This window comes from Canis lupus, chromosome 28, assembly GCF_003254725.2.
Source record: "Canis lupus dingo isolate Sandy chromosome 28, ASM325472v2, whole genome shotgun sequence".
Taxonomy (NCBI): Eukaryota; Metazoa; Chordata; class Mammalia; order Carnivora; family Canidae; genus Canis; species Canis lupus.
This window is the reverse complement of record NC_064270.1, coordinates 21656172-21668281: the sequence shown is the minus strand read 5'-3', so window position 1 is coordinate 21668281 and position 12110 is coordinate 21656172. Positions and strand designations below refer to the sequence as shown.

The window sequence follows — 12110 nt, the reverse complement described above, 5'->3', positions numbered from 1 at the left end:
AGTGATTCACTTCTAACTACAACTGGAAGGGATGGTGTTTAATGTCTAAGATTCAGTCATAAATTGTACTACAGACTTCTGGTTCTCTCTCAGATACATGCTCTGGAGGAGAACACTCAAACTGCCTCAGGTAAAGGTCTACATGGCCAGGAATTATGGCCTTTTGCCAAAACCCATGTGAGTGACCCGTCTCAAGAGCGGAAACCTCCAGGCCAGTCAAGCCCTCAAATGACAGCAGCCCTGGATGATGTCTTGACTGCAACTTCAGCTAAGCTGCTCCTGAATTCCTGATCCGCAGAAACGATGAGATAATAGAAGTTTGTTGTTTTAAGCTGTTAAGTTTTTGGGTAACTTGTTATTTAACAGTAGATACTAATACAGGTCACCATGGGTTATTTCCTTGGGTGAAGTTTGTTGTCTTAAATTTGAAAACTGTTATCCCCAAATAGGAAGACAAAACGTATACATTTATTTTAAGTCACAAGGAAATTTTAAATTCCCTACCAAAGATCTAGGGAAAAAAAGTGATCAATCCACAATTCTTTTAAGTCATCTTTGTTCCTCTCTGGGTTTAAAATTACCACTCCTGCTAAATGAATATGGAAATGATAATCTTTATGTCTGATTTTTCCTATTATTTCATTAAGCTCCGTAGGACATAAGTGAAATTGATACCTCTAGCCAATTTACAAATGGAAATACATAGGTATAAAAAAAATCAGAGCATCTACTCAAAGTTATGCTGTCATTATTTAATGGGGAAATTAAATGAAAACCCTCGCATAGAAATGCTGCTTAGTACTTTTTCCTTTTAAACTCTATAGTTAAAACTGGATGGTCCTTTTTGGAGGTTTTTTTTTTTTTTTTTAAGATTTTATTTATTTATTCATGAAAGACACAGAGAGAGAGAAGCAGAGACACAGGCAGAGGGAGAAGCAGGCTCCATGCAGGGAGCCTGATGTGGGACTTGATCCTGGATCCAGGGATTATGCCCTGAGTCAAAGGCAGACACTCAACTGCTGAGCCACCGAGGTGTCCCTTTTTGGGAGTACTTCTGAAAGAAATCTCAGTATTTAACAACTTTGAACAAAATCTGAATTTCATCTCATTCTTTCAATTAGTTTATACTATATATTACTATAATCATTTGGCTAATAAGCTAGTTCTTAAAAGCGGGGTGTGTTTCTTTAGAAAAGAAAATTTATTTATTTTGATCCAAATAATTAATGTGCCCTTCAAGTATTTATAAACACAGAAAATTTAGGTTTGCATAAAAGAAGGCACTGAACATTTACTCCCTCATGATGAATCCTCTGGTTAATCTCCTTTCCATTGGGAAAGGATATCTTTATGGGTTTATTTAAAGGGTAGGTTTAAAGTTAAGCTATACTTAAATTTCTCAAAGCTTGCATTGCTTTTATAACTTGTACTTGCTTTTATCTAGGTCACTGGATAGCTGAATTACTCAGAGTGGAATTCCCCTTCGGCCTTGGGCTCAACCTCTGTAATTAAATTCACAAGGGCACAACAAAAATGATTTACCAGGGCCACCTGAGGCAGTTCTATGCCTTGATGCTTATTTTAGTACTGAAGTTGGAAACCTAATATAACCCCAACATGGGCATCATGTGTCTATGTTTGCTGAACTCTACCCTTAAAGAGTCCATGAACTTCATTATGAATAAAGTTACTTAAAAAAAAAAAAAGAAAGAATAAAGTTACTAATTCATTTTGCATCTTAAATCAAGCTATTCTCTCATTTTCCATCACTGATATGTGACCTTTGCAATTCCACTAAGGGTTTGTAAGAAAACTCACAAATCATTTGAATATGATTTACCAAATTTGGATATTACTGTACAGACAGAATTTTAAGCTTAAGTTTATAATCCACTTTTAATTTAGTTAGCTTTGGCATGTATGCATACATGTATGCCTGCATTACACGTATGTAACATTAGGTTACCAAATCACAGACCACCTGAAAAACCTTAAGTCTTCCTATCCCGCTCTGAGCATCAAGGTACACAAAGAAAGAAAACGTGCTTGGGATGTACCTAACTCATTTCTTGTTTCCCAACAATTCAGTCCTTTCTTTTCTACACAGATATTCACTCTGAATTGGGTATCCTAGCTCAGCTGGATCTTTTGTCCTTTAATGAAGCATTACCCGCAGAAATCACACAAAGAAAATTTACACCATCAAGACAGTACTAGTTTGTTATTAAAGTTTGCAAATTAAGTATTTAAATTAGGGGCATCTAGTAGTCATTCTTCCTTTATCATCTTTCTAATGTGAGCATATTTTAAGGTACCTCCTACCTCACTCTATCAAGGTTTCCAGAGAGAAGAAAAATAAAGCCTTCTATAATTATTTCAACTCACAGGACTTTGCAAGATCTGAGTAACTCGTTTCCTCTGTTCCATCATATTGAAGTCTTGTCGTAGATCAGGAGACATGTTCCTCTCCCTAATGTATTCTGGGTCATTTTCATTGATGCGGTCGAAATACCTCTCTTTGTGAGGCATGCTAGGAGGAGGAGGAGTAGTGACCACGCCTTGGCTGGCATCTGAACTCATGCTTCAAGTCGGAGACTCCCCTTGTTATCTGCATTAATAAACACAAAGGAGGACATTCATGATAAGTTCATTATTAAACTTGGATTTTATGGAGGTCAAGTAGAACTCTTTTTTTTTTCCCCAGAGTATCAGTGGCAACTTTAAAAAGTAGCTTCTCAAAAATTATTAGAACAATATTTTATTAAAGTAAAAATATCTTATAGTCCTAAGTTGGAAATTGCTATTTTCAGAGGTAATGAAAACTCTTCAATTCAGTTATAATAATGTCATTAGCTGCTAACTGAATCTTTAGAGGGAGCAACAATCAAAATCTCCAAAAGTAAACATCACATCTTTCAAAATGGCAAAATTTCCACAATCTGTGATTACTGTCACTAGAGCTTGTCTTTTCTCTCTTATGTTTTCTTATGTTAAACCAAACTTTGGCCATATTTAAAGACCACTACATTTTATAGCAAGTGTAATTTACTAACATATGAGAAAAAAACAGCTTTAAGTTTTTCTGATGATTCAACTTCCTCGGGGGAAATACAGGAATTAACTAAGGTTGCCAGACTATGGGTAACTTCCACAGATAGTGCTTCAAATTCAAGTAAGGAACAGTAAAAAAGCTATTCAGAAACCATGTGAACAGCTGATTCACTTAATTATCATGATAATCACACTCTTCTAGACAGATCTAGAAGGAAGAAGGTAAAAGCCACTTTCTTCTTAGGATCTGAATCTCTGATAAATAAATACTAGAGATATCTGGTCTCATCTTTAAAACACAGGAACAACCAGGGATACAGACAACCAGGGAGATTACTGTATTTGTCTCTAATAATAGTCTTCTCTGATAGCATTAATCTCCACAGCTGCCTTGGTGCAACTTAGACCAAGCAAACTAACTTTAAGACATTAAAAATTCTTGCATTAGATGACATGATACTATATAAGGAAAACCCTAAAGATTCTACCAAAAAACTACCAGAACTGATAAATGAGTTCAGTAAGGTCACAGGATATAAAATCAATGTACAGAAATATGTTGCATTTCTATACACTAATCATGAAACAGCAGAAAATTAAGAAAACAATCCCATTTATAACTGAACCAAAAATAAAATGCCTAGGAATAAACTTAACAAAGGAGGTAAAACACCTCCAAAAACTGTAGAACAGGGGAGCCCGGGTGGCTCAGCAGTTTAGCGCCACCTTCAGCCCAGGGCCTGATCCCAGAGTCCTCGGATGGAGTCCCACATCAGGCTCCCTGCATGGAGCCTGCTTCTCCCTCTGCCTGTGTCTCTGCCTCTCTCTCTGTGTCTCTCATGAATAAATAAAATCTTAAAAAAAAAAAAAACCTGTAGAACACTAATGAAAGAAATTGAACATAAAGAAATGGAAAGACATTCCATACTCATACAATGGAAGAACAGATACTGTTAAGATACCCATACTACCTAGGGCAATCTACAGATTTAAAGCAATCTCTATCAAAACATCAACAGTGTTTTTCACAGAACTGGAACAATCTTAAAATTTGTATGGAACCACAAAAGACCCCAAAAAGCCAAAACAATGTTGAAAAAGAAAAACAGGGATGCCTGGGTGCCTTAGCAGTTGAGCATCTGCCTTCGGCACAGGGTTTGATCCCAGAGTCCTGGCATCGAGTCCCACATCAGGGTCCCTGTACAGAGCCTGCTTCTCCCTCTGCCTATGTCTCTGCCTCTCTCTCCTAGTCTCTCATGAATAAATAAATAAAATCTTAAAAAAAAAAAAAAAAGAAAAGAAAAAACTGGAGGTATCACAATTCCAGACTTCAGGTTACACTACAAAACTGTAATAATAAAAACAGTATGGCATTGTCACAAAAACAGACACTTAGATCAATGGAAGGCAGTAGAAAGCTCAGAAATAAACCCACAATTATATGGTCAATTAATCTTTAACAAAAGAGGCAAGAATATGCTAGCCACTGAACTTTACATTGCATGAGTTTATTTATTTCTCTTAGTCCCATGAGGTAGGTGTTATCTCTGTTTTACAAATGAGGAAATAAAATCATTGAGAAGTAACTTGTCTCAGGCCAAAGAGCTAGCAAGTGGTGGACTGGGGATTTAAATCTAGTCTGTAGCTGTCTAAAGCCACTGGTCTTAATCACAACCCACACCCAGAGATAAGCTAGTACTTTCTTTTCTAATGCTAATTTCAGCTACTTAGTAGAACCGATTATTTTTTTTGTTTTTGTTTTTTTTTTTTTTAATTTTTTTTTAAAATTTATTTATGATAGTCACAGAGAGAGAGAGAGAGGCAGAGACATAGGCAGAGGGAGAAGCAGGCTCCATGCACCGGGAGCCCGATGTGGGATTCGATCCCGGGTCTCCAGGATCGCGCCCTGGGCCAAAGGCAGGCGCTAAACCACTGCGCCACCAGGGATCCCTTTGTTTTGTTTTTGAGGCTGGTAAAACCTTTCTAAACAAATACCTTCTTTCTAAACAAAGAAGTACCAGAATTGCCTTGGTTTGTAAGGAGTCATGCATCTCCACTATAGTGCTTCCCAAGGAGGGTTATTTTAAGGGAATAAACTGGTAGATTCTACTTCTTCTTAATCCTGAACAACTAAACTAAGTATTTCTGCTTCTAGGGATATGGAAAACAACTCTGTTCCAGGGTTCTTCTCTTTAAAATTAACCAAGCCTATTTTTAAATTCAAGTATAATAACATACAGTGTTATATTAGTTTCAGTTGTATAATATGATTCAACGATTCTACATGTTTCTTAGCGTTCATCAAGATAAGTGTCCTCTTAATCCCTTTTATCTATCTCCCCCACCCCCATCTCTCTGGCTACTAGTTTGTTCTCTACATTTAAGAGTCTTAGGGTGTTTTTTTTTGGGGGGGGGTCTCTCTGTTTTGTTTCTTAAATTCCACATGAGTGAAATTTTAGGTATTTGTCTTTCCTGATTTATTTCACTCTGACTTAGACCCTTTAGGTCCATCCATTCTGCTGCAAATGGCAAGATTTCATTTTTTTATGCCTGAGTAATATTCCAGTGTGGTGTTATGTGTGTACGTGCATGTGTGCGCGCGTGCGCGCGCACACACACACACACACACACACACACTCTTTAGCCATTCATCTATCAATGGACACTTCCATATTTTGGCTATTGTAACTAATGCTGCAATAAACATAGGGGTGTATATAACTTTCTGAATTAATGCTTTTGTTTTATTTGGGTAAATACCCAATAGTGGAATTACTGGATCATATGGTATTCTATTTTTAATTTTTTTGAGGAACTTCCATACTGTTTTCCACAGGGGTGGCACCAGCTTCCCAACAGTACATGAGGGCTCCTTCTTCTTGGTACCCTTGCCAATACTTGTTATTTCTTGACTTTAGCCATTCTGATAGATGTAAAGTGACATTTTGTGGTTTTAATCAATCCTATTTTTTTTGTATATTTTTTTTATTGGAGTTCGATTTGCCAACACATAGCATAACACCCAGTGTTCATCCCGTCAAGTGCCCCCCTCAGTGCCCATCACCCAGTCACCCCATCCCCCTGCCCACCTCCCCTTCTACTACCCCTTGTTCATTTCCCAGAATTAGGAGTCTCTCATGTTCTATCACCCTCTCTGATATTTCCCACTCATTTTCTCTCCTTTCCCCTATAATCCTTTTCACTATTTTTTATATTCCCCGAATGAATGAGACCATATGTTTGTCCTTCTCCGTAATCAATCCTATTTTTAGGTTACAATATACAGTTATCCTTTCTAGTACTTCAGAGCAATATAAACCAGTGCAAACTAGCGTGAACTCCACTGCGGAAAAAACATGTGTCTTCTAAGAGGATTCTTTGAATTGAAAATGATGAAGGAAAACAGATCTTTTTTTTTATAAAGTAATGTTATAAAACTTATTGTCAACACTATAGGTTTCCCTCTGGCTATGCAGCTTAGAAACAAGGTATCTGGTATAAACAAAAATTCTCATTTAAAAAATCTTATCCAAATATTTATGAAATAACCACCCAACATGTATGTTTAAAGAAATTTAGGTTGAAGGCACAAATAGATGAAATACGCTTGAATGATGGCTTTCAAACTTTTTAAAAATGGCAATCCACAATAAGAAATACATTTTATAGTGTAATCACATACAAATATATACAGATATATATGAATATATACATATACGAGATATATAACTGGAATAAATTTATGGTACTTTCCCTTACTAAGCAGTACATTCTGATATTCTGTTTTAATCTTTTTCATTAAAAAAAAAAAAAAATACTGGCCAAATAGATTCTTGGTCTACTAATGGGTTGTGACCCACAGTCTGAAAAACACTATTCTAGAAACTCTAAGTTATGGTCAGATGGGAAACTGAAAGGAAAAGAGGTGTGTTTGTATGAGATAGAGAGGAGGGAATGAATATATGCTAGAGATGGAAGGGAATTGGAAATGCTTGTGATTTTTAAAAAAATGTTTATGGCAGGCTATAGCAGTAAGATCCTAGTGATCTGGGGGATAATTAAATTTTCCTCCATTCGGGCACTTAGAAAGTGCCATCTGTATTACTCAATGTCCATTTGTTTTCATTTTTCCTTGAGTTTTATCTACTTCTAGTTCAATTTTCCAGATCTCTTTGCTTATGTATGTAGTCCCCACGGGCGGGGGACTCCATAAGTGGTGGATGAATTGAATTATTTTGCTACATTACAACTCCTCCTAAATCAGTCTGGTTTGTATTAGTTCTAGGCTGAGAATGGTAAAAACAATCTTATGAAAAGTTATTAAAGAAAGTCTTTTCAAACAATTCTTGGCAGTTTTAACAGCTTCTTCTAGAACATAAGCTAAAAGATTATTGTACTTTCAAGTACCAGGCCTATTGTTCCATATTTAAAACAAAAATCAAAGATATGCCAAGACTTCAAAGCAGCATATTTGGTTAAAACAACAACAGCAACAACAACAAATGCTAGCTTACTGAGTTAGAGTTTTTCTTAATGAAATTTACTGTAAAATTGTGAAGGTATTTAAAGTTTTAGAAAACAATTTGGACCCTGCACAAACTATAACAAGCCATTACCTTAGACTGACTGGTGAAGTTTTACTCATTTTAAATTCTAAGAGGAATAAACTACTTTCAACTGCTAGCCGATTTTATAAACAACTGACATGGAAATCAACAGATTTGGAAAAATGGAACTAGGCATAGATAAAAGACAAGAAAAAAAAGAAAGAAAAAAACCCTAAACAATGAGCACTGAATAGCATATGTAATATAAGTAATACAAATGACACTACCTAAGTGCCCCAATGGAAGAAGATTAAATTATCCCACAAGCACTAGAGTCTTATTGTTATAATGCCTATTGATTCTTTTGAAAGTTCTCTTGAAACACTGCACACTAGATTCAAGGATCACATTTTATAGATAAGAGGAAACTACACTCTGAGGCATTAAGTGATTTTTCTCAAGTTACCATGCTCAAGTATCAGATATTGCCATAATAATGGCACATACTAGTACTATCATGTCATTCATAGATTGCTCCATTGTCAAAATTTACTTTTCCAATGAAATATATGGAAAAAAACAGGCCTATCACAAACATTTTATGCAGGAATTCTATAAATATCACGGACTGTGGAGAATAAACTATAAAGATGGCTTACAAATTTTAGCACATGTAAACAGACTTAATTGTATGATTGTCCCTCCAGCATACACATAAAAGTAGATATACAAATTAGGTTTATTTTAGTGGTAATCTGCTTTACCCAAATATACAAAAAATACATTTAAGTAACTAGACTTTCAATGATTAAGAAGTATCCACTAACATATTACCAAAAGTCAAGGAAATGCCTTTCATTTAATTATTTGAAGCAAATAATGGTCCAAATCTCTTGTTTTCCAGATTAGATAATTAATGGAAGAAGTCTTCATAAAGAGATGTGCCCAAGACCATATACCAAGTATCATCAGGGTGTTTAGGTTGTTCTAGTCCAGGGCTCTTTCTATGACACAATACTGCTTCTTCATAATTTGTTATCCTATATACTCGGTCTTTTCCATCAGTACTTAGGAAGCCAGAAATAAAGATAAGGAGTATTAGGAGCTGGGCAGATCAAGAAGTTTCATGAGGTAGGCAAAGATGAATGGTATCATAAAATATTATGGAACATTCAACATAATTTTAGTTCCAAACAAACAGAATGAAATGCAGAGTAAAGGCCCTTACTGGCTCAAATCCCATCTGAAGAAACCATCAGATAGGCAATGACCCAGTACTTTGGAAGTTCTAACCACTAACCTAACAGATAACTACTATGCCTTAATTAGAGATTATCAAAATGACACTGATTGTGCCCTGGGTAACAATAAATTTTGTTCAAGCTTACACTTTTACCCCTAAATTAATTTAGCATCATTTTGAAAGAGTTGAGGGCCTCTATTTATAATGAAACAAATGAACTTTCAGAAAAAGATTATGTTAGTAGTATAAGAAAACTGACGTCACAGATAAGAAAACTGACGTTTAATAATATGCCTCAGATTACCAAATGTTCTTTACCAAATGTAGAATTATTCATGGTTACAGATCTTAATAGGTATGAAAGAGTTGACAAAAAAAGATGGAATGGCTCAAAAGACTGTTATTTCCTAACAGTATATACAACTATTACAACCTTAATTACAGCCTTTATTGTGGTGCCTGGAAATACATTACAGGATCACAATATTTACCACCAAAATAGAAATGGTAAGTGTTCTGAAAGAAGAAAGATTAAAAAGCCTTGTGTGGCTGTCAAATTTGTATAAATTTAACAACTTTTACATTCTGGTCTAGTGCCAGAATCTTTTCAAATGACTTCTGATGAGGATATCTTTACAATAAAATGATAAATTCTAAAGTTCAATTTAAAAGTCAGGAAACAATGACTCTACAGTTGATTAGTAAAAGATACTATTAACCTAAGCCTTAGCCCCGAAATTGAAACTTAAAGTCAAGGAAAAAACCAACAAACAATAACAAAATAAACTGGTAATGGTAACAACACCCCATCATGTTGCTAAATGTCTTCTGCCTAATGGAATTTGATAGCTGGCTCAGTATTCATAAAAATAAATAAATAAATAAATAAATAAAAACCAACCCAAAAGACCAAAAAACAGATAAAAGAAAACTGTCATTGAAGGGCATAGTTATGAGAATGATTTTGTTTCAAAATTTGCTTTATAAAGAAAAAGTATACATTGCTAATCAACATAAAATATTTTAGCAAACATGAAAAATACATCGAGTTGTTTGTACAACTGGAACATAATAATAGTTACATTTTATTTTTTTAAGATTTATTTATTTATTTATTTATTTATTTATTCATTCATTCATTCATTCATTCATTCATGAGAGGTACACAGAGAGAGAGAGAGAGAGAGAGAGGCAGAGACACAGGAAGAGGGAGAAACAGGCTCCATGCAGGAAGCCTGACATGGGACTCGATCCCGGGTCTCCAGAATCAGACCCTGGGCTGAAGGTGGCGCTAAACCGCTGAGCCACCCAGGCTGCCCTATAGTTACATTTTAAATAATATAAATCAAGTACAAAAATTTTGAACAGATGCTTGCCAGGTCAAAATTCAGCAGGGTGATCCAAAGACTAAAAGTATTCACTCAGCTGTTGGACAAAGCATAAGACAGACCAAACCTCTTTGTCACTAAAGTACCAAACCTGATGAACAATATTTTATTATCAGCATTACCTGTTGCAAGGAACAGTGTGTTGGACTCCCATATTTGAAGAGCAGGGATTGGGGAGAAGAAGGGCAGTTACTTGCTTAGACATTGGCAAGACTGTAAGTAACATTTATTAGTAACTTGAAAAGAAACTTTTCATTATAAAGAGATCAAATTTACAAAATACAATGGCTATGCAAGGGGCAGAGTTACAAACTTGAAGATACATACAGAAAGTTCAGATGAAATGTATTTTCTTGAAAGTCCAAAGCCAATCATTATCTAGATTTAGCTCAAATTGTTCCCAACATGAATCATTTGGAAAAACAAATATGAAATTGATTTTTAAATAAATAAATATATAGCCTAAAAATGGTAAGTAAAACAATCAACCACAGAGAGGCAATCCCTCAAGTATCTTGCAGAATCCAAAAACAGATGGCGTTGGTGTCTTTACCTTTTCTACAAAATTTGATGAATGTTCTGTATATATTCCCACAGTCATCGTTTGTCTTCAACATGGAGCTTTTCGAAATGATTGGGAAAAAAACAAAAGGATTTTTTTTCTTCTCCTAAGAGAAAGTTGACAGAGACTAGTGGATTGATTACTTGAATGTGCCTCTCAGACATTTAGTTTCTGTTATTGAATCCCCTGGTATCAGTGAAATTTTTAAAACTGAGATCCAGGAAACTCTCCAGAACTTGACAGCTCATGATAAATGAGAGGTTTTAAAAAGTGGAATTAGTGGAGATTGTGATTTAAAAAAAAAAGATTCATTGCTCAATTTCTGGAGATACTTTAAACCTTTGGCTCTTTACTATATAGTAGTCCTTCTGGGCAAACAGTTTTTGTTTTGTTTTGCTTTTTTAAAGAAACATCAACTCTCACATACTTCATGAGCTCAAGATTATATTTGTGCAGCAGCGAGCTTGAAAAGTTTAAAGCCCCTGCTTTTGACATTTTCTTGAGAACAATATTTGAGGTCAAATTCACTCTTACCTAATACTGTACCTCTATCTAAAAACCTCAGGAAACTTTCCAAAAATGAATATCAGAGTACAAGCAATATGGAAAACTTAACTCCCCCAAATTCCAGGCTTACATCTACTTATTTCTCAAGGATTCTGAACTCAAGAAATTCTAGTTCCTCATTCTGAAGAAATGCAAACAATCCTACAAAGCTTATTATTAAAAATGAGTGGAGTTTGCAAAATAAAACATTCACTCAAAAGTCCAATCTAAAAACGGATTTGTTACTGTTGATGAAACTTCTAACGGTCTGCTCCTAATGAGGTCACTGTGACCAGAGAAACAGGAGAGAGCCTGGAAGAGCACATACACAAAAGGCAAAATTCTTTATAGTAAAAACTGAAGGGAAAAGAAACATATAAAAAGTTAAAGAACACAGCGTTTGAGTATGTCCCAAGAGTTCATTCTGATCTGCTATTTTAGGTATTCCAGCTAAAGAATTTTAGTTAAAAAAAAAAAAAAAAGAAATTTAGGTTTTATGGTTATAACATATAAAATACAGTTGAAAAAAAATCAATCTAAAAGCTGTAGGTAAATCAATACATTGTGACTGCAAGAAAGTCTGATTTGAAGGAGTTCCCACCTTCAGATTTTGGCTAGTAAGGATTTCAAGATCATCACAACTCCATCTGTTTTCTTTCTATGGAAAGTCTAACAGTGAGCCATGAAAATGAAATTTATTAAGCACAGGTAATAGTACTTGAAAACCACTTTCAAAAATACTTGGTCATAACCTGCCGTTTTAGAAATGTGAT

The 12110-nt window shown here is 35.0% G+C and overlaps 1 protein-coding gene across 13 annotated transcripts in view; it reads right to left on the bottom strand.

Annotated features, from left to right (window-relative positions):
- The window catches only part of ADD3 (adducin 3), a 124978-nt gene that overhangs the window by 28303 nt on the left and 84565 nt on the right, over nt 1-12110 (bottom strand). For all 13 annotated transcript variants that reach the window (XM_049103595.1, XM_025467167.3, XM_049103596.1 and 10 more), the window contains one exon: nt 2386-2608. In XM_049103595.1, the coding sequence (XP_048959552.1) occupies nt 2386-2580 (195 nt within the window). In that variant the 5' untranslated portion in view covers nt 2581-2608. The remainder of the gene's footprint in view (nt 1-2385; nt 2609-12110) is intronic.